Source organism: Panicum hallii, chromosome 7, assembly GCF_002211085.1.
Source record: "Panicum hallii strain FIL2 chromosome 7, PHallii_v3.1, whole genome shotgun sequence".
NCBI classification, from domain to species: Eukaryota; Viridiplantae; Streptophyta; class Magnoliopsida; order Poales; family Poaceae; genus Panicum; species Panicum hallii.
The window spans coordinates 35,054,614-35,076,775 of record NC_038048.1 but is presented as its reverse complement, the minus strand read 5'-3'; the positions used below and the strand labels follow the sequence as shown (position 1 = coordinate 35,076,775).

At 43.4% G+C, this 22,162-nt stretch overlaps 3 protein-coding genes across 3 annotated transcripts; 2 read left to right on the top strand and 1 right to left on the bottom strand.

Annotated features, from left to right (window-relative positions):
- Positions 1-5,928: 5,928 nt before the first annotated feature.
- Positions 5,929-10,679, bottom strand: LOC112900442 (histone-lysine N-methyltransferase ASHH1-like). Its single transcript, XM_025969303.1, has 11 exons — positions 10,477-10,679; positions 10,284-10,337; positions 10,099-10,163; positions 9,811-9,967; positions 9,097-9,183; positions 8,920-9,004; positions 8,746-8,839; positions 8,454-8,652; positions 7,870-7,904; positions 6,474-7,023; positions 5,929-6,377 (listed from the first exon to the last, which is right to left on the bottom strand). Exons 2-11 carry the CDS (start codon positions 10,284-10,286, stop codon positions 6,111-6,113), a joined length of 1,542 nt encoding a protein of 513 aa, XP_025825088.1. The 5' UTR covers positions 10,287-10,337; positions 10,477-10,679; the 3' UTR covers positions 5,929-6,110.
- Positions 10,680-14,092: 3,413 nt separating this feature from the next.
- LOC112898791 (ethylene-responsive transcription factor ERF110-like) lies at positions 14,093-15,330 on the top strand. Its single transcript, XM_025967080.1, has one exon. It carries the CDS (start codon positions 14,366-14,368, stop codon positions 15,137-15,139), a length of 774 nt encoding a protein of 257 aa, XP_025822865.1. The 5' UTR covers positions 14,093-14,365; the 3' UTR covers positions 15,140-15,330.
- Positions 15,331-16,490: 1,160 nt separating this feature from the next.
- On the top strand, positions 16,491-21,817 carry LOC112900699 (putative ABC transporter B family member 8). The gene is made up of 9 exons (XM_025969524.1): positions 16,491-16,712; positions 16,829-16,883; positions 17,005-17,186; positions 17,825-18,282; positions 18,369-18,909; positions 18,992-19,171; positions 19,264-20,535; positions 20,655-21,061; positions 21,155-21,817. Exons 1-9 carry the CDS (start codon positions 16,491-16,493, stop codon positions 21,504-21,506), a joined length of 3,669 nt encoding a protein of 1,222 aa, XP_025825309.1. The 3' UTR covers positions 21,507-21,817.
- The last annotated feature ends 345 nt before the right edge of the window (positions 21,818-22,162 follow it).

The window sequence follows — 22,162 nt, the reverse complement described above, 5'->3', positions numbered from 1 at the left end:
GTCCTTTGTCGAGTCCAAGGCAATTTGGATTTTTGCACAACGCGATGCATTTGAGTCACAATCCGAAGTAGAGAAGTATTCATCTTCTACTGGCCCAAGATCCGGCGGGTCCTGCAGAATTCCATGTTGTTTCTGCGCAAGGTCGATTGCCCGAGTTCGAGTCTAAAAAGGGAATTGTGAAGCGGCGGCTACAATTAGGAGTCAAGCCTATTTCTTGATCTCCACAAAAGAAGCAAAGCTATGACTACTTCGACAAATCGGCAACGCCGACCGGCCAACGACTACTCCACTACTTGTCTCGACAAGAAAACTAGTTGGGAGTAGGTTTCACACCGTCAACAACTAGTCGGAATCGACTCCGACGAGTCGGCTTCATCAACAAACCGTTGCGGCTCCATCGACGATCGATGCAGCTTCGTTGACAATCGTCCACGAATCAAACTAAGTCACTTATATCTTTTTGTGCAACACGCATTTTCTTCACCAGACCATGTCATGCCTGTTCCCGATTGCCTACACGGTTTGCCCTGCAATACGGGCGGTCGGGGTACACCCTATAAGTGCACTCCACGAGCGTTCTCTTTTTTCATGCAGCGCCGACTGCTCTAATTTTCTCTTAACGGTTGCTACAATACCTGGGTAGCACACGCTTTAATCCGTGAAACCTCAACTCTTTTGTATGCCTATACTCCTACGCGTGCATGCGGCCACACTACCTGCGCTATGGTCTACGGCTATCAGGGATTAGGTGCTTAAACGTAATAGGCTACCTACCCGGGGAAATTATGTGTCCCAGCAAGAGCAAAACACGAAAAATTTTACATGCATTTTACAATGCTAGGATTTGCTCCCAACATGATATCATGTATATCAGTTATAACATACTTTTATATTTACCTTGCAGAAGACCTGACCGAGACCATGCCGCTGGGCGAGTTGAATTCGACTCTGACTAGTTGGCTTCATCAACAACCGCCAATGACTACTTCGACTTTGCGGGAATGCTCGGCTACACGTCACCGACTACAACGACTACTCGGCAAAACTTCAGCTTGCTTTGCCTACTACGTCGACTACTCAGAGCGACTCCTGCTCGCGCTGTCGGCACACTGATCGCTTGACTATAATTAGTCAGATTTGACTCCGACTAGTTGGGTTCATCAACAATCGTCGGCGACGACTCGACTTCATGAAGAATGCTCGACGACACGCTGGCGACAACTTCGATTACTCATCTCGCCTACAAAACTAGTCGGAATCGACTATGCTCGGTGACATGCTAGCGACAACTTCGAATACTCATCTCGCCTACAAAACTAGTCGGAATCGACTCTGCTCTGCGACACGCTGAAGATTACTTTGACTACTCGTCTCGCCGACAAAACTAGTCAGAATCGACTCCGACTGGTCGGCTTCATCAATAGTTCAAAATCTAGTGGTAATTTGGCCAATACCTAGGCTCGGGGGCCGATGCCACCGACTACTAGGTGTATCCTGTGCGACTCATCTAGCTCCCAGGCTCAGGGGCTAGATGCGACATGGGACTCAAGGAAGATGGTTTGATTTGAGCGGTAATTTAGGCGATTTTCAAATTTCCGAACCAATTTGCTCATCTTAACCATCAAATTCTTACCATCATATATTGCATGCCACGATTCTTTGGATCCTTTATTCCAAACCTTGGGGATTTGGATTCAAGCCTGGGGGCTGCAGGACACGTGTCATCAACGACTTATTTTTCAAAATTTTTGGAAGATAAGGATAGAAGATTTAGGGCTAATTTGACTCAGCCTGATTCTACGAGTCAACCTAAGGCTCGGGGACTACTCCATATGGAGTGCGAGTTCAATCACACCAAATATAAAAGAAGACTTGACAACTACTCAAGGCATGAGCACCTCACAATCTCGATGCAGCCAAGGAAGTACTCGGAAGACACCTTCAAGATGGAGTCCGGGAGAACTCGAAGACGCCTTCAGAAGTACTCAGAAGCCTGCAGTACTCGACTACGAAGAGCTCGAGACTTGTCAGACTCAGGTCCACAGGACTGTGCACATAGCGTACATATCTTAGGATAGGGGATGGAACTTGGCTCACGTCCCATATCTGTTGTAACAACTCATACCGTAGTAGGACTACTCGAACAGTAGTAGGACTAGTCAGAACAGAAGAAAACTACCTGAAAAGTACTCGAGTAGGACTCTTGGGCTCGTATCCGACTAGGATTTTCATATAACCCTATCCCCCCAAACTATATAAGGGCGGGCAGAGACCCCCTCCAAATAGAGGATCACTCAGGAGAACACCCCGATCAACATCTAAGACAATACAAACCAAGTATAGGACGTAGGGTATTACGCTCTCGTTGATCGGAACCTGTCTAAACTTTATGTTTCTTGAACCTTCGAGTTCCTGATCTCGGCGACACCCTACCTACAACCTCACCACCTCGGGGGTATCTCTCGGTGGACGTGGCGGTTAAACACCGACAGATTTAGCTGCCGGCCATTTTCGAAACTGATAGGATAAATTTGGAGAAGTTATTTGATTAACCATTTTTTTCAGGGATTCTAAAAAAGGGGGTTTTTTGAATTTCAAACCAATTTTTCTATCTTGACCATCAATTCAAATTCTTAACATTCTACAACACATGCTACGATCTTTTGAATCCTTTTTCCAAACCTTAGGATTTGGATTTAAGGCTCGAGAGCTGCGGGGCACGTGTCATCGACCTGTTTTCTCAAATCTATTGGAAGGTAAGGACAGAAGATTCAAGACTAATTTGACCCTCAGCCTGATTCTTCAATTCAACCTAAGGCTCGGGGCTACTCCATATGGAGTGCGATTTTCATCGCACCCCATATAAAAGAAGATTTAAAAACTATTCAGGGCATTAGAACTTCAAAGCCTCGAAGCAGCCACGGAAGTACTCAGAATATATCTTCAAGACGGAGTTCTGAAAAACTCGAAGACTTCAAAAGTACTCGACTACGAAGAGCTCGGAGACTTGTCAGACCTGGGGCCATGGGACTACGCACATGGCGTGGAATAATTTAGAATAAAGATGTGGCATGTCCCATACCTTATTTCTATTGTAATGTACTCGGACCCGAGTGTAACTAGTGAGTACATAAGGCGAGTAGTACTCTGGTAGTACTCCTAAGCTCATATCTGGCTAGGATATCTGTAACCCTATCTGTCCAGACTATATAAGGGCGAGCAGGGACCCCCTCCAAAGCAATCAACCCTGAGGCAATACAAACCATCACCTAGAATGTAGGGTATTACACTCATTGCGGCCCGAGCCTATCTAAAATTTCGTGTTACTTGCACCTTCGAGTTCCTAATCTCGGCGACACCCTATCTACAACCTACCCTATCTACAACCTACCACCTCAGGGATATCCCTCAGTGGGCTTGGCGGTGAAACACCGACAGGAACCGTCTATCCAACTCAACTTTAGATGGTGGCTTAAGAAATGCGACTAAAAAAATAATGATGCAATATTCAGAGGAACCTCTGATTTAGTGCTTAGAATAGCTAATGCTTCGACTGACGGTATTGAAAATATTGAAAAGGTCGACGTCTTATGATCCACCACTTGGACATCTTGTTGGTATTGATCATTTTTAGCATAGTGCTTTGCAATAAGATGAATGTGTTCTAAAAATGGAGTATAGAAAGTTATATTATATTAACTTTCATCATATAATTTTATTAAGTATTGGCTCATAACATTTCAAATAATATATCTACCTAATGTTTAAAGAACAGACTGTTTCCTTCGTTCATTATTGATTTTGCTCATTAAACTTCTCATTGGATATAGAATTGAAAGTGGACAGAGTTCACATCTAGATTGTAGTCTCCTCCGGCATGGAATCGAGGCTGCCTTATATTCTTTATAGACAAATGATTAGCAAGAGGGGAAGAGAAAGGCCATGAGCAAGATGAAGTAGAACGTGCCACCGATACGAAGGCAGCCTTTGCGAGGTAACCATACATCGCAAGGTAACCACGCAAGAAAGCCGGTGACACAATTGGTGAGGAAAAGAAGGGTAGACTCGCCATCAGATTACAGTGTAAGGACGAGCACGTATGCTAATATGGTGGGCACCCTCGTTGTTGCTAAGGTCAAGGTCGCGACAACCAGTACCGTGATGGATGGTGGGGAGATTTTTTAAGGAAGGAGGATGGGTAGCATATATGGAAGTGTTAAGAAGTTCTAGAGGTTAAAATTTTATCTGAAAGGATTTTAAACAAGATGTTTTTATATGGAATTTAATTATATCATGATGTTATTTAAGTAGATAAGCTTAATAAATTCTTCACAGTACCACTCGTAGCAACGCACGGGCATATTTGCTAGTATTATAGCAAATTGTTCCAGCTAAAAAAAATCTTATTCTACCTCAGTATTAGAAAATATGCCCTACAACATTCAAATTATATACTGGAGCAAAAAATCGCATTGATAGATATTTTATGTGCTAGCTATGTAACAACTAACATAAGCTATAAATAAAGTACTAGACAACCATACACAAAATATGTGAAATCTTTATTATCTAGTCGTGAGAAGTTATTGCCTAAAGAGGGGATAGAATGTCTTGAAGCATACTGAACCTTTTAGATAGAATCGACACAAGTAAAAACAATCTAGAAGCTCCATAGAAACAGAAGATTCGAAAGAATAATACACGCTATATGCAACATATATATTGACACGTACATTTTATATCTAAAATACCATATTTCTAAATTTAAACGATCATATCATAACCACATAAATAAATAAAATTTATGTAATGATGCACAAACATCTTAAGAAAAATAATCATTTAGCTTGGGAAATAATTTATATTTCAAACCAGTCACAATGACTTTTATTTAGAATATGATAAAAGTACAAAAATATTTTTAGAGGTCATGTATACCTAATTTTTAAGGTCTAGATCCGCCAACCTAAGGTTGGCACCAAGTCCTAACCAACCAATACTGACCTTGCGCACACAAAAGAAGAGCAGCAACTTAATCCAACCTGTCAACAATGGATGTAGCTATAGCATTGCTAGGGAATATGTACCACGCAGCCAATTGAGCTGGGAGATTGAAAGATTTTAGTCTGCCTGCTCACGCTCCCAGAAAACCAGCACACTGAGAGCTCTGCGAAGTTCATCCAATCAAGCTAGGGTTAATTACCAAAAAATCTTAGAACAAATTAATCCAAGTCTGGATGGATCCACGCAAGTCTGATAAAACAGAATGGGAAAAGGATGGCAACAGTCTAGAGGGGAAAACTCATGTATTGTTGGGCCCCGTCGCCGGCGGTGAGGTCGCCAGAGGCGAGTAGCGAGTCGGAAGAAAGACACGAACAACCGCGAGACGAAGAAGAGGAATTCGGAGCGGGGAATTTCCATGGCGTAGGGGTTTACTGTTTTACACTGAAGATGCCTTCTTTGTCTCCTCCGCTAACTTGCAGGCCTGTGTCACTCTTTTTTTAGATAAATCAATCAGCACCAGAAAAAAATATTTCAATGATGATGAAGACTGAAACATCAAACTTAACTAAAAAGACTTCAAAGTTTTGATAGTTCATAATCACACTTGTGCCCTAAAACGTGGCGAACAAATGTTTGTTTTTCATAATTTTTATCCATGGCTTTTGTAGATGATCCAACATATGAGAGTGAACTAGGCATGCTCTGCATGGGAAAGTAAAGTCGGACATGCCCTAGGCACATTCATCTGTTTCCAATTAGGCATTGCGCAGTGGGACTGTTAAATCTATGCTGCAATGTACAAATGGAACTTGTAAAAGCATCCTCAATTGCCCCTAGAGAAAAACTCCTGCCAAAAGCTTGGGCTGAAGGAATACACGTAAGATCATGCAACATTTGTTTAAATCGTAAAAATACACCACAACATCAACAGAACATGAGATTGAAGATGTATAATTCAACATTGTTAATTGTGACCTCACAATGTTTCTCTACCTATAAGATCAATTTTTTATAAGGTAATTAAGACCAGTTGAAGAACAAAGAAAAAAACTAAAACCTCAACAATATCAGGGTGCAATAGTAAAGAATTCACATTTCTAACTAAATCACGAGCCATTTTCCAAGTATTTCAATCCATTCTGTTCTTTAGGGGCCACATCATCCTTAGATCTTAGCGGTGTGGAGGCAATGTTCTTGATGATTGCAGCATACAGATCGAAATCAGCTTTGTACTTGCAGCAGCTGGCCTCGATCCACTTCTCCGCAAGGCTTGTGGAGACGCTGTCTTGGCTATCCCTCTCATGCTCTTCAATCGCTGGCCTTATCTCGTCATACAGGGCATCTATTTCAGAAGCAGCCTGATTCTTCACTTCCTGCAATATTTGTTTAACCAAAGGCTGTAAATATTAACCTCATATTTTTCCTGCTACACATTTTTGAAGACAAGGAAGTTAACAATAGATCTTTACCTCACAGTACAATATTTCTTCACACGCCACAGATGATACTAGCTGGTCGCAAATATCTGGAATATCCAGTTGCTTGCGCACAACACGTTTAGGTTTCCTACCACGACGCTTGGGTATGGGCTTTACAGGGACCAATGCTTTGTTTTGTGATTCAGTTTGGTTCTGGTGATTTGCAGCTTCTGGCACTGAATTTTGAGGAGTGACATGAGAATCTTGTGCATTATGTTCAGTCGACCCATTCTCAGCAAAACGGGCTACCATTGGAATAGCATTCAATGGTTCAATAGTCATTGGTGTGAATTCATTTGAACTTGCAGCCAAGGGCTCAACAGTCATCGTTGCTAATTCATTTGAGCTTGCAGCAAATTGTTCAACAATCATTGGTGCAAATTCATTTGTGTTTGCAGTCCCAGGGTTCTCAGTGTTCTGCACTGTATCACTGTTGCCATATTGAGCAATCGACCCACCATTTCCTAGGAGGATCTCCTTATTGATGCTTGTAGGTTCATCATCAGCAGAATCATAAAGAGGGATATTCTCAACAGAAAACCTGACAATTAAGATGAAAAGAAGTTGCTGCTTTTTATCACTCGAAATCATTGCATCCATCAACACTTCGCATAACAAAAGATGGAGTTTACTAGTCAGGATAAGTAGATCCAGTCACCAGAGCAAGCATAGTTATCATATGATAACTATGCATGATAAACTAAGACATGAAGCGGCATCGTTTAAAAGTATTTTTTCCTCTAGATAGTTATATTTTTCCCCTGTGATGATAAGCCAAAGCACATGGAAAATAGCAACTGCCGGTGGATCGGCCCGCTCTCACACGGGTTACGGCCCGGGTAGCAGCGCCCTGTGTAACGGTGGGGCAGGGGTTCGGGGGTTTTCTCGGCCTGTGTGAGGTCTTCTACCTTAATTCACAATGCCTTTGGGGAGCTCTTACCCCGGTGGGTCGAGTTTTTTTTTTTATAAACCAAGAGTATCAAGGCATGAAGTAGAGTTGTTTAACAATTTGTGGTTGAACAACCAGGATATTTTTTTTTCCCAATGATCAAGACATGAACTGTTAAAAAGTTGTTAAGTTATTCATAGACTATTTAATGTTTTCTTCCCTCAGTATTCCGATTTATCTTAACCAACAAAGAAAATTATATCGCTTAACAAAATTATTCACTTATTAGTGACAAGAAAATAAAACTTCCTTCAGCGATCATTCAAGTAAACCTAAGTTTAGAAATTGACCTGGTGGGTTTAAGTAAAGTGTCTCATCATATCAAACCTAAGTTTAGAAATTGACTCGGTGGGTTTGAGTAAAGTGTCTCATCAGTCCATATCAAACAAATTTTGAAAAGAACAGCTATATCAGCTATTAAATTTTACAGAGGCTAACCTGTCATCATCATCTTCCCAGAGGTACGTGGCCTCCTGCAACATACCAATCAACAAAGCATTTGTTAGGCACATATTGGATATTTCAAATATCAGCTTACAAGGAAATGCAACAATGACCAGACAATGGTGCAGAATGCCAATCTTCCAAGCACTAATAGATAGCACAATTGCACAACAATTCAACATTATGCCAGCACATGAGAAAATACAATAAACCAAAGGGCAATCAACTGTTCCAATCCACAATCAGTTAAAAAAATGGAGATAATTGGCATAACAACTACATATGTGCCTGATATTTCAATTATACGGTCAGAAAAAAAAATACAGCAGTGGTTCCTCCTGCTGATCCTAGTGTCAATCAAGAATGGATATGTGCTTATCTTCTGTTCAGTTAAAAAAATGGAGGTAATTGGCATAACAGAATAACAGATACATATGTGCCTGATATTTCATTTGGACGGTCAGAAAAAAAAAATGCACCAGTGGTTCCTCCTGCTGAATCCCAGTGTCAATCATGAAATAGATATATGCTTATCTTCGGTTCGGAAGACACATAAACAGCATAATCTGTTCACCCACCTGGAAACCACGTGATTTAGCCCCTAGAAACCCAGAACAGCTGGCAGCTCCACAAAGGCACCGTACCATCACACCACCAAACCACTCAAAGTTGTAGTCATAGGATAATTCTGTTCCATAAGAAATGTCTTGCTTTGCAAATATTCCAACTCTTACTTCCCCAAGGACGTTCCATTTCCTTGTCTCGCAATTCGGTTGGCTGTATGCTTCAATAACAAATTATTAGAATTAATCACTTAAAGTGAATGACAGAAAATTTCAATGATCAAATCGCGCACACAAGAAAACTTACCATGAATGATTGATAAATCTGGCAAGACTCCCTTTTCTTGTCGCGTCAATAGATTCATCAGTATTGAGGTAAATGATATAGGCATCCTTTAAACCTAACATTTACAGCAGACACATGTTATAGCTATCTAAAAGGTTCCACAATTCAGATACTGGGAGAAGAGTATCTGCAGACCTTGGGTTTCATAAGCTTGAGATCTCCGTTTGGCTTCCTTCCATGATATTACTTCGCCACAATATTCAATAACAAATTGACCAGCCTAAATCAATTTTGGATCCAACTTACATAAGCCTACTTACTTGAGTATATTGGAAGATGTAAGCAAAACAAACATCAATATAATTCGGTCACCATAATATTCTCATCTGCCACAAGACCCCATCCACGCCCTTCAGTCTTTACCAGCCTTGTCCTAGCATATTGACATTTTTGGAACCGCTACCAACACAAAGATTAATTGTCAGCATTAATATCATTAAACTGTACAGGAATAAGCAACATACAAGGTATCCTAGAATCTGATTGCTTTTAGAAAAAAAATAAATTCATATAGAACATTGACACGATCACTAAAAAACTTCTATTGTTCCATCATGTTGCAAAAACCTATGCATGACCATGACAGGAAGGAATCCCTACGTCCCAGCTTTTCAATTTAGCACCCTCCGCCTGCTCTCTTTTCCGTTCCTTCGCATTGAGCAGAGGCCACCATCGCTGCCAGGGATTCCCAAATGCCAACCCTAGCTGGCAAAGGGCACTAGCAGGCACAAATCAACAACCCCATCGGTGGCTGACCTACTCACGACCTCACCCCTCAGTAGCACACCCACACAGCTACATGCTAGCTAACTGCACCATCCATCACCGGTTGCCTTCGGCGCCGCTCTCTAGCTTGCTACTCCCAGTTTGGCGGTTGTTGCTCCTTATGTTGACAACATCTACTTTCTATTTGCAGTAGTCAAGCAGACCCAAACATGAACAATACTGATAAAAATTCAAAACATTGCATCAATTACCAGATGACATTGCAATGACAGCATTAATACCAAAATAACAAAATCCTACCTGGTTTTTGCAGTACACGCCACAGCGGCAGTAGCCAGGCGTGCACTCTGTGTTAGTCAAGAAATTCAAGCACCGATCTCCACATGGACTCTCCGGATCCAAGATATCATACTGGCACTCGCACACAACTATGTCCTCCTCTTTCTGCCTCTTGTGCCTCCAAAAGGTAACACCAAAAGTATAAGATTTGCATCGCGATTGAAAAAGAGAGCCAACGTGCCTACCAACATCATCAAACTTCAAACCACCATGGAAATACTGGGAAAGAACTAGCACAAAACTGCTCACCTTCTGTAGGAGAAATCGTTGCTCTCAATGTGGATATACGACGGTGCCTCTATGTGTTCTTCCTCCTGCAAGCCATACAATTCGACGAGTTCAGGATACAGATCAAAACAGATAAAAAAATCAAATTGATTCCGGACAGCCTCTCTCGAAGATATCAAGAAATTAGCACTGAGTAGTGGAAACACCATTAGAAACGCTAGTCCGTGGACTGTGTGACGGCAGGTCAGAAATACGACGGCCTGAAAATAATAGAGTATTTAATCAATTCAGGCTGCAATCAACATTCAGCAGCGTCGAATGAATGAATCTTGACAGCAAAGGGAAACTGAAGGGTGGGGTCCTCATGAATCTGGGACAAGTAAGGCTAGGGCGGCGTACCGAGAACTTGGCGGCGAAGAGGCAGACCCACCAATAGGGCGAGGTATATGGCGGCCGCCCTACCTACTTCCGGCGGCAAGACCTCCCTCCCCCACACCTCCCAGAGCTCCCAGCTCCGGGCGCGGCGGGGTTGGAGCTCGGAGATGAACCGATGTTTCCGTCTGGCGTCGGCACCGCTCCTAGGGGAAGAAAAGGGTAGGGGGCTCCTATATGTTGCGGTAGATACTTAGCTTATATTCCCTACGTTCTAACTTATAATTCATTTGACCTTTTTAACTCCAAATTTAATCATTCATCTTATTCAAAAATTTATATAAATATAATCAAATTTTAATTATTCTTGAAAAACTTTTATTAATAGAGCAATCAAATTTAAATTATATTTAAAGAGATTTTATTAATAAAGCAAACTACAACAAAAAAAAGTTAATATTTTGCACAAACTTTTGAATAGAGGAGTGGTTATATTTAAGGGGCAAAAGTTAAATAAATTATAATTTAAAACGGATTGAGTATATATATATATATATATATATAATATCTCGATCCATCGATCGATCCTGTAACGGTCCAATATCCATGTCTAACAAAAAAAAAGGCTGACGTGCTGTTCCTGCCGGCAGGCCGCATGAGTGTTGGGCCACGGCCCACGTGCAGAGAGAACACCACGATGAGCAGATGAGCATGAATCCAGCAAACCACATGAACATGGTAGCATTTTCTTTCTTTGTGTTTCTCTCAATCTGATTATGTCCTTTAAACATCATAGCGTCATCACGTGGGCATGGTAGCATTTTTTTTCCTTTTTGTTTCTCTCAATCTAATTATATCCTTTAAATATAGTGGTATTATTTTTCCTTTTTTGCAACATGAACATGAACACATGTTGAGCTAGCTAGTCTGGTCAACATTTCAATATGCTAGATCCACATTTCTTCAAGTCCAATGCAACACTGCAAATAAACTAGATTCAGCATTTTACGTGGTAGTGTTGAAACAGTATACATAAAACGTTGAAGTGATACAGTTAAAAATATGGAACTAGTACGCTCTAAATGTTGATATTTAAAATTTAAATAATCATGTTGGATCTTATCTTGTTGAAATAATTCTAAAAAAACACTATGCTTTAAAATTAAAATTAAATTAGATGCACCGTTGGAGAGAAAAATAAGTTTGAACTGAGAAATCAAACCTTCCAGCAACGAGCGCAACCTGCCATCTATCATGTCCTCCTCTGCCCACCAGCGTGCTGGGACCAATCGACTAGAATTGCAGGTGTCCTAGTGCATGCGCCAGTCTCCCGCACCAAGCATCCGGTCCATTGGCTTAATTACCCCGCACGTATCTTAAAGCGGAAGATTGATAAGCAACTTCCTTCCGGGAAGTTGTATAGGAAGTCCGTAAAAGGGTAGCGATGGACTAATGGGCCTGCCATCTTCAGATTGGGCCGTCCTAGGAGAAAAAAGGCCCAACCAAAAGCTAACTGGATCACGCTACCGCTATGGATGATGCTAAAAAAACGCTACTTCTATGGATAGATTCCCATCCGTTGTGATTTGTGAACAAATGGCTGGCTCTTGGACTCTTGTCAACGACTGAGATTTTAAAAGGTTAAATTTCATATATTTGGATCAATAATTAATAAAATGTATGCATATTGCGTGGTTTATAAAACGTATTTGAATAAATTCATATTTCAAATATCTATTAATATTATATCGACTTTGCAAAGATTTGCGATATATCCTTAGAGAAATTCTCTAATAGCCAAAGTAAACCTCTAAAGGGAGAACAAAGAATATCCAAAGTTCCAAACAAGGAATAACCGTAGTACGGCACGTCATCACCCACGGAGTCCGTGGTTAGCAAAGCATGATTGATGATTACCGCCATCCAAAGCTCGTGTTATCCGCGTCAGACACACCCTCTCACCGGCCACCTAGCATCTCATTAGATATGTAAATGGTATGGATATTTTTTTACCGACCGATCGTAGTGTTTCGGATATTATTTTCGGATATGAAGATCTTTTTTGCGGATATTGGATATTCGGGTACATTATTAAGATACAAGATGGGTAATATCTGTCGGATATTGGATATCCAGTCTGATAATCCGGATAGTCAAGTCGAATACTAGATTTGGATAGTTGTATTATATCAAATATATACATTAATAAAAATTTGATTTGATCTTTAAAAATTATAACTAATTCATTTCAAATTAGAAAAATACAAAATTAACAACAAAATTTTTCTAAAAATATAATATATCTATTGGTACTATATTGGAGTTGGATTTTATTTATTCTTAGTTTGAAAACTAAACTCGAACTTTGGCAATAATTCAACAATTATAAATAGACTTGTTCCATTTTTTAAAAAAAATCTCAATATCGTATAATAGTTCAAACTCTAGCAATAATTTGATTGCTTCGATATATTTATGCATGTAATAATTTAGAATGTCAATATTATGTAATTGAGTGCCCAAAATAGCGTGTCATCTATTGTTAATTTGGTTAATCAAGCATGATTTTAGTTTGAATCTGGCCTATTTGAACATTTGAATCGATTCAAGTGCTTGTTAAGTATCATCAATGTAATAAATTAAAATATTTTTAATTGAGTGTCTCCAATCTAAGCTACGTTGTAAGATAGAATGTTATGTAATCGAATCTCTCTCATCTATATAATAAGTTAGAAATATCATATAATTATTTATTAATTTGCTTTATTAAGCATAATAGTTAAAATTTAGACTTGCAGGGTGTTCGAATGTTACGAGACGTGTGATATGAATAAATGTTGCCTTTACTTGATATCTAAAAAAATATCTATGTCCGATAGTAACCGCATCTGGTTCGCTTCGTATTTGATACACCATTTGTACTCATAACCGAAGCAATCCGTATTCATATTTGTATGTGAATCTATTCGTATTCGAATCCGAATCCAATAAAAAATGCAAAAACAAACAGCGATATCCGTCTATCCCGTCCATCCGTATCCTATCTATTTACATCCCCACACCTTATCAAGGGGGAAAAAAAAGAAAAGAAGGCAAGGAGAAAAGGGGAAACGGTAGAGCTTACGTAAGCACTCTGACATCACAGGCAATTGAAAAACAATACACTATGTTGAAGACCAGGAGAACATTTCCTTTTCTTCTGTTTCAAAATCGAAACAAAACTAGAAAAAAAGTGTCTTTTTGCTTCCTCGGGAGGTGAGCCTGTTCCATCAAGTGTCAGTATCATCTGCAGCCGCCGACAAGCAACATATCTCTAGCTCCTTGCGAGTTCTAGACTGTCAAACCCGAGTCTCCTTGCGAGTTCTAGACGGTCAAACCCGAGTCGCGGGCCCTTCTGGCCTCGTCTCCATCTGCAACGGAGCCCCGCCCATGCCCGCCATTAACGCATCCATCCAAGAAGGGGTTTTGTTCGGTCTGAGGTTTCTTCCCAACGAGGAAGAAGAATCCAAGCGGGCTAGCGAGCCGCATAAACCCGAGCCCGTGCTGACAGCGTGCTACAGGTCATCGCGTCCTTCCTTCGTCGCCAAGACAAGCGTCTGCCCAAGTCGGCTCCGTGGTTTTTATTTATTTATTTATTTATTAAGATGGATGGAGGCAGCTTTGACGCGAGGAAATGGACGGACCCTGCATGCGTCGGTGTTCGTGCCGCGCTCTGATGATCACGCGCTCACGCAGGCCTACTCCAAGTTGGCTTCTTCCTGATGCCTGCGCCGCTGCTGCTCTCTTAAATCCTAATGGCGGTGATCGGCGCGCGACGCCTGCGGATTTGGGAGGCTGCTTTGCTTCTGTTTTTCTGGGAGGATAAGGAGGCGTTGTATAAATAGGGATTGACGTGCTCCCCGCGTCACGGGCGGTGATGTGGATCGGAGCTGTGGTGGCGCCGACGACGACGCCGATGGTACCTTCGGAGCACGCGCTGGCGGCGGAGAACGCGGCGATCGTGTCCGCGCTCACGCACGTCGTCGCCAGCGGGCGCGGGCCGCCGCTCCCGCCGCCGGCGATCGTCGTGCCGTGGCAACACGCGGGCGACGGCTGCAGCGGCGCCGCCGGCCAGGGCCAGGAGCAGCTCGCCGGTGCGGCGGGGCGGGGGGCGGCGCCGCCGGCGAGGAAGTACCGCGGCGTGAGGCGGCGGCCGTGGGGGAAGTGGGCGGCGGAGATCCGGGACCCGCAGAAGGCGGCGCGGGTGTGGCTCGGCACCTTCGCCACCGCCGAGGACGCCGCGCGCGCCTACGACGCCGCCGCGGTCCGCTTCCGCGGCAGCCGCGCCAGGCTCAACTTCCCCGAGGACGCCGCCGCGCGCCGCGCCAGGGACGCCGAGGCGGCCTCCGCCGCGGCCAGTGCGGGGCCGCCCGCCGCGCTGCTCGAGTCGCAGGCCGCCGGAGCCGGAGCCGGAAGCGGCGACGACATGGCCGACTACCTCGAGTACTCGAGAATCCTGGAAGGGGGCGAGCCCAGCGGCATCATGGACGGGCTCTTCGGCGGCGACGGCAACGGGCGCTTCCTGGGGTCGTGGAGCATTGGGACCTCGCCGCCGTCATCGGGCTCTGGCGCAGCCGCCTCGTCTCCTCTGTTTCGTCACAGTGATGGCGGGAAGCAGAGCAGCAATAATAGTGCCGCCTATGGAGATTGATTTGAGAATTTTTTTCCTAGTATTTGTAAACAAAAAAACAGTAGCCGAATTTATTTATTATTAGTCTATAGGCGACTGCAACCTTTGTGCTACATACACTAATCGGTAGTTCATTCAGGGGTCACATAGGAATTTGCCTTTATCGGACTTTCATGTAAAATTAGTTAAATTTCTAGTTCGGAATAAATGTTTTTGGGAGTATATTTCTGCTCAAGAGTAAATCTCTCCATTCCCTTGTAAGAAAAAACACGTCTGCATGATCTAATTTCGGCACTGTACCATCAGTTGTGGTGATTCCTGTCAGGGGCTCCAAAATTCAATTTTCTTAATATAAAACTAAATATATATAACATCGCATGCCAACCCTTTAAATATATTGTTAAGTGGTTTGCCATGGCTTGATGCTACTTCTTCCTCCGCTCAGTCTCTGCAAATCACGCCTAATAACTTTGTTAGCTGCTAATGCTTCTTACCTCAACCTCAGTATCTAAATCTCTTTAAGAGAATGATTGTTTCCCAAAACAACAATATCTTTCTTCCATCTCAATGTAACGGGAAAAAATTACGTGACACCACATGATGCTCGGTCTGTTTGCTCAGCGGGATGGGAAAAAAAGAAAGGCGAAGCATACTTGTCGCATGCTGGAATAAATGGCAACCATATTGAAAGCACTAAATCTTTGGGTTAGTAGCTAAGCGTGCACACCACACGCGGTTGCCGATAGGCATGACATGTGGTAATCTTTTGTGATGGGAACCACGTCCAAAACCTTTCCATGTGGTACAAAGAACCCATTTTCTTCTGGGAAGCGGGTATTTTTTAGCATGTGAATCCTCTCCGTAAGTGTGTGGTTGGGCCAAGGCCCATGTAGGACAGCATGACGGGCCGGGGTGAAATTGGAAACGGCAAGTGGATTGATAAATGCTACTGTTGGCTGGCCTGCCTCTCTGGACTCCCATCTTCCGCGAAGCTACCCGACCATTTGATAAGCGGTGCACGAAAATATTTTTCAAAGCCCTTTATCTACTCATAATTTTGTTGTTAGATTCATGACCGACCTGGGTATCCGTGCCTCCAAGAGAGACAAGGGAACTGGTGCAGAGCGGTAGCAGACGATGGCTACCTCCTCCACCTGGTATTGCGATTCCAGAAGTTGAAGCCGCTTCAGCTTCAAGAGGATAGCCACGAGGCCGGCCACGACGCGCAAAGGGAGTCAACAAGCACCTCCTAGTGTTTCGACATGCTATATATGAACTCGTAGAGTCGCAGTGCCAGAAAGCCATCGGCCAGGCAGCAGGAAGCTCAACAGGGTTACCCACCTAGCTCGCAAGCAAGCGGACAGAGAAGACGATGACGGCGGGCGGCGTGCTGGCGTTCGCGGACCGGCTGGACTTGCTGCTCACGGCCCTGGGCACGCTCGGCGCCGTCGCCGACGGGTGCTCCTACAACCTGCTCCTCGTCTTCGCCAGCGACGTCGTGAATTCGCTCGGCCGCGGCCACGCCGCCGCGCAGCAGGGCGGCGCAAGCGCAACGGCGACCAGCTGCGTGCGGTTCATGCGCGATGTCGAGAAGGTTCGCTCGCTCGTCGTGCGCACGCATGCAGCCTTCGATCTAACTCCATCATCGATCTCACGATCCGTGCACGTTTGATTGCTTGAGCTCTCTGTTAATGCCTTTTCTGGATGCAGTCGTGCCTGAGTTACGTATACTTGGCGCTCGCGGTCTTGCCGGTGGCGTTCCTGGGTAAGCTTGACAGCCTGAACACTGAAGATTCACGTGATGAACATTTCATTTTGACACGATGATTCAGAACTCTTGTGATCGCACATTGGCCTGTTTCTGGTGAAACAATGGACGCACGCAGAAGGCTACTGCTGGAGCCGGACGAGCGAGAGGCAGGTGCGGCGGATCAGGTGCCTGTACCTGCAGGCCATGCTGCGGCAGGAGCCCGGCTTCTTCGACTCCGGCGATGCCGCCGCCACCGCGGAGATCGTCGGCGGCATCTCCAAGGACGCGGCCGTCATACAGGAGGTCCTCGCCGAGAAGGTACACCCCCTCCTCGATCGACGCATGAGAGCTTTGTTTTGTTTAACACGACGCCAACCGTAGTCTCACTTAACAATTTCTGTCCACTGGGGTTTCAGAAGAAAAAGGATTCAAAATTATCTCGGTCCGTTGATTTGGAATCTGGACTCAGTCGTGATGCTATTTTACATCGGTTAGGCTGCCGTTTCCGAAAACGATTAAAATGCTGGAATCGTACTCGTTCGGTCGTTGTAAACTTTGAATGTGGACGAAACGGAGCAAGTGGGCACATGGCACGAACACAGGGAATATGATTAATTACGTAGAAATGCTCTGTAAATCTATGCAGTAAAGATACAAAACAGCCAGCAGTTTCATAACAGAACACTGGATGGAGCCAAATGAAGTGAATGATACGAAAATCAATCCAGTATAAAGATGCAAGCCAAGCAGTTCCATAACAGAACATGTTTCGATAGCGAGATCACAGCAACAAAATGGAGAAAATATAGACAAATTCAACAAAGCATCATCCACACGTTTGGTTTGATTATTCAACGAGAAGCAATTCCTCAAAAGGAAAAAAAAATCAACGAGAAACAACAGAAACAGATAGATCGACTGTTTTTCCTTTTAACTCTTTTTATGTGTTACTATAGGTTCCTCTGTTTCTGATGCACTCTACATCTTTCATCTCTGGACTGGCCTTCTCCATCTATTTCTCATGGAGGCTGGCCCTGGTCGCTTCTCCTCTAGTCCTGCTTCTAGTGATCCCTGGGTTTATCTATGGCAAGTACCTAGTCCACCTCTCCTGCAAGTCGCGTCATGAGTACGCCAAGGCGAATTTCCTGGTCGAGCAAGCACTAGGCTCGATCAAGACCGTTTACTCATTCACCGCCGAGAAAAGGATCATCCAGAGGTACGCAACGGTCCTTGATGGCACGATCAAACTGGGGATCAAGCAAGGCATCGCGAAAGGTCTAGCAGTTGGATGCACCGGCATTGCTTTTGCCATCTGGGCCTTCCTCGCTTGGTATGGCAGCAGGTTGGTGATGTTCCGTCATGAAAGCGGAGGGAGGATATATGCTGCGGCAGTTTCCTTTGTTTTGGGTGGCCTGTAAGTTCTTCAGCCTTTGTTCCCTCCTGTGTCATGACTCTTCCTGATTCTACAGAATAGAAGATGAACTTACTGAAATGTTGCAGATCCCTTGGGGTGGCTCTCCCTGAGCTGAAACATTTAACTGAGGCATCTATTGCTGCCACAAGGATTCTCGAACAGATAAACCGGGTCCCACAAATTAATGCTGATGATTCAAAGGGACTTATGTTGGACCGACTTCAGGGAGGGATCAAGTTTGAATCTGTCCACTTTGCGTACCCATCAAGACCAGACATGCCAGTCCTACAAGACTTCAACCTCCAGATTCCTGCTGGGCAAACTGTTGCTTTAGTTGGGTCCAGCGGCAGCGGCAAGTCAACTGCAATAGCATTGGTGCAGCAGTTTTATGATGCAAGTGAAGGTACTGTCAAGATTGATGAGGTTGACATTAAGGAACTCCAGCTAAAATGGATCAGGAGCAAAATGGGGCTTGTCAGCCAGGATCATGCCATGTTTGGTACTTCAATAAGAGAGAACATCTTGTTAGGGAAACCAGATGCATCCATTGATGAAATTTACTCAGCAGCCATGGCGGCAAATGCTCACAACTTCATTAGGGAGCTTCCTGAAGAATATGAGACCAAGGTATGCGCATCACGAAAACATTCTGCAAACCATAATTCTCTGCCTGTCATACTTTATGGTTGCCTTTTCACAATTCTTGCAGATTGGCGAGCGCGGAGCATTGCTGTCAGGTGGCCAAAAGCAGCGTATTGCCATTGCAAGGGCATTCATCAGGAACCCTGTTATACTTCTGCTTGATGAAGCCACGAGTGCACTTGATTCCGAATCAGAGATGCTGGTGCAGCATGCCCTTGATAAAGCATCTATGGGAAGAACAACACTGGTAAATTTCCATTCCCTAGACTCTCCAACTTTGTCTTGCTAAAACCAGAAACTCTCCTTTGTGATGCTAAAATACACATTACCACTCATCAGATAGTAGCCCATAAGCTCTCTACTGTGAAGAATGCTGATCAGATCGCAGTACTTGATGGAGGTACAATAGCTGAAATTGGTACCCATGACGAGCTAATCAACAAGGGTGGCCCATACGCAAGACTCGTGAAATTGCAGAAGATGGTGAACTACATCAATCAAGAAAGTGAACAACTTAGGGCTTCCTCCACGACAAGGACCAGTACCAGTGGTCCTAATGTGTCCAGTGCAAGTCCAATGCCAGTCACAAAAACTGTCTCAATAAAAGATGATTATGCCATTCCACCACCTGCACCATCTTTCTTCAAGCTTGTTGCAATGAATGCACCAGAGTTGAGGCAGGCAGTCATAGGCAGCTTGTCTGCACTGGTATATGGTGTCTTGCAGCCCATTTATGCCACAACCATTGGCAGCATGGTCGCTGCATTCTTTGTTCAGGACTACAGTGAGATGAATGCAATCATCAGCCGCTCTGCCTTGATCTTCTGCTCATTATCATTGATATCCATTGTTGTGAATCTTCTTCAGCACTACAATTTTGCATACATGGGTGTGCATCTTGTTAGGCGCATCCGAATCCAAGTACTCGAAAAGATCTTAACCTTTGAGGCAGCATGGTTTGACGAAGAAACTAATTCAAGTGGTTCATTATGCTCACAGCTAAGCAACGAGGCTTCTCTTGTCAAAACCCTTGTTGCAGACAGAATCTCCTTACTTCTTCAAACAGTTTCTGGAACTGTAACTGCAGTGACGATGGGTCTGGCATTAGCTTGGAAACTTGCTCTTGTCATGATAGCTGTACAACCATCTACAATGATATGCTACTATGCCAAAAAGACAGTTCTCACAAATGTGTCAAGGGACTTGGCAAAAGCTCAGCATCAGAGTACTCAGATTGCCATAGAAGGTGTTTACAACCACAGGATGGTAACCTCATTTGGATGCTCATCGAAGGTTCTTCAGCTCTTCGAGCACGCGCAAGTGGAACCACTGAGGAAAGGAAGGAAGATGGCGTGGGTAGCAGGGATCACCACAGGGTTGTCACCTTGCCTCTTATATTTATCATGGGCACTAGACTTCTGGTATGGTGGAAAGCTGGTACAGTCCGGGGAGATCTCAGCAGCTGATTTCTTCAAAACCTATTTTATCCTGATGACGACAGGAAAGCTGATTGCTGAAGCTGGTAGCATGACATCAGACCTGGCAAAGGGAGCAAATGCAGTTGCTTCAGTGTTTGAGGTATTGGATAGGAAATCTCCACAAAATTTACAGGTACATATCCATCACTAGTCCCATAAGTATCTTACAGAATATGGACCAGCATCCTTGCAAACATAATGTGATTTTACAATGCTACATTGCTATGAATCATAATGAGAACTACATTGCAGGTGGGAAAGGACGATCAGGTGAATAAAATAAAAGGAAGAATAGAATTCAAAAAGGTAGATTTTGCATATCCAACAAGACCACAGTGCGTTATATTGAAGGATTTTAGCTTCGATGTGAAAGCAGGATCAAGTGTTGGCCTAGTTGGGAAAAGTGGTTGTGGTAAATCAACTATCATAGGCTTGATCCAGAGGTTCTATGATGTTGCCAGAGGAGCTGTATGTATTGATGGTATAGATGTGAGGGACATAAATATTCCTTGTTATCGAGGACAGGCAGCTCTTATTAGTCAGGAGCCAGCAATATTTTCATGTAGTGTAAGGGACAACATTGCTTTTGGTAAACCCGAAACTGACGAAGATGAAATTGTGGAAGCTGCTAAAGCTGCAAACGCACACGAGTTTATCTCGTAAGTCATAAATGTTTCTCCCATCCTTACTCCATCCATTTATCTGAACTCGCATTATCCGACATATGGAATTGAAAGCCTATTCTTTTTCAGATCTCTGAAGGATGGATATGATACTGATTGTGGCGAGCATGGCATACAACTCTCAGGAGGACAGAAACAAAGAATTGCAATTGCAAGGGCAATAACACGGAATCCAGCAATACTGCTACTTGATGAAGCAACTAGCGCTCTTGATGCACAATCAGAGAAAATGGTGCAGGAAGCTCTAGATCGAATCATGTCAGGGAGGACAACAATTGTGGTGGCACATCGTCTAAATACAATCAAGAATTTAGACTCAATTGCAGTCCTAGGAGAGGGTAAGGTGGTGGAGCTTGGAACTTACCCACAGCTCATGAACATGAAGGGGCCATTCTATAACCTTGCAACAATTCAGAGATGAACCAGCAGTACATTATGTAAATGCCACAACCAATGATATGATAGTTGGCCTGATATTAGCATAAAACACATCCATTTAGTACATTTGCAACTCCCCAGTGAATGAAATGGGACACATTGAACTAGCGTTGACAATCAAAGAAAGAGAAAGAGGCTGCGATGCCTCCCTTTTTCTGCAAAGAAGTTTTGGCTATAGAATGATCAGGTGAGTCTGGGATTATTTCCTTTCAGGAAAGTAGCCCCTTTGGGTTTTCCTGGTTTTGGGTAGCTTTAATCTGTACTACTGCTACTTCTCCTCTTGATATGAAAACACAAAACCCTCCTATGTACACTATTAAATAGAACAAATTTAGAATCTTTAACGCTCCGTGGATCCACTCCTTCAGCAATTATTGAATGCATGATATATGTAGAAACTTCAGACAGTTGGACATGAAAATTTTAATTATTTCTTTTGAACCATGACATATGCAAATCTAGACAGGAACATAGACCATAACAAACAGCTAGCATGATACTAAGTGAATTCCAGTTAAGACTGGTCACTTGGGGTATATATGTAATTACAATTAAATCGACATAGATGAATAGTTGAATACATCATGACACATTAGAGTAGCTTAGGGTAAAAAAAATCTGTGCCAACATGTTGAAATC

Bases quoted from the DNA above. Each gene is read 5' to 3' on its own strand.
- LOC112898791 (XM_025967080.1), top strand. From the start codon at position 14,366: ATGTGGATCGGAGCTGTGGTGGCGCCGACGACGACGCCGATGGTACCT.
- LOC112900699 (XM_025969524.1), top strand. From the start codon at position 16,491: ATGACGGCGGGCGGCGTGCTGGCGTTCGCGGACCGGCTGGACTTGCTG. The intron at 18,283-18,368 runs GTAAGTTCTTCA...GAAATGTTGCAG, and splicing joins TCCTTTGTTTTGGGTGGCCT to ATCCCTTGGGGTGGCTCTCC. The intron at 20,536-20,654 runs GTACATATCCAT...ACTACATTGCAG, and splicing joins AATCTCCACAAAATTTACAG to GTGGGAAAGGACGATCAGGT.
- LOC112900442 (XM_025969303.1), bottom strand. The intron at 9,005-9,096 runs GTGACCGAATTA...AAATTGATTTAG, and splicing joins TGGCAGATGAGAATATTATG to GCTGGTCAATTTGTTATTGA. The intron at 7,905-8,453 runs GTGGGTGAACAG...GGTATGTTGCAG, and splicing joins CTAAATCACGTGGTTTCCAG to GAGGCCACGTACCTCTGGGA.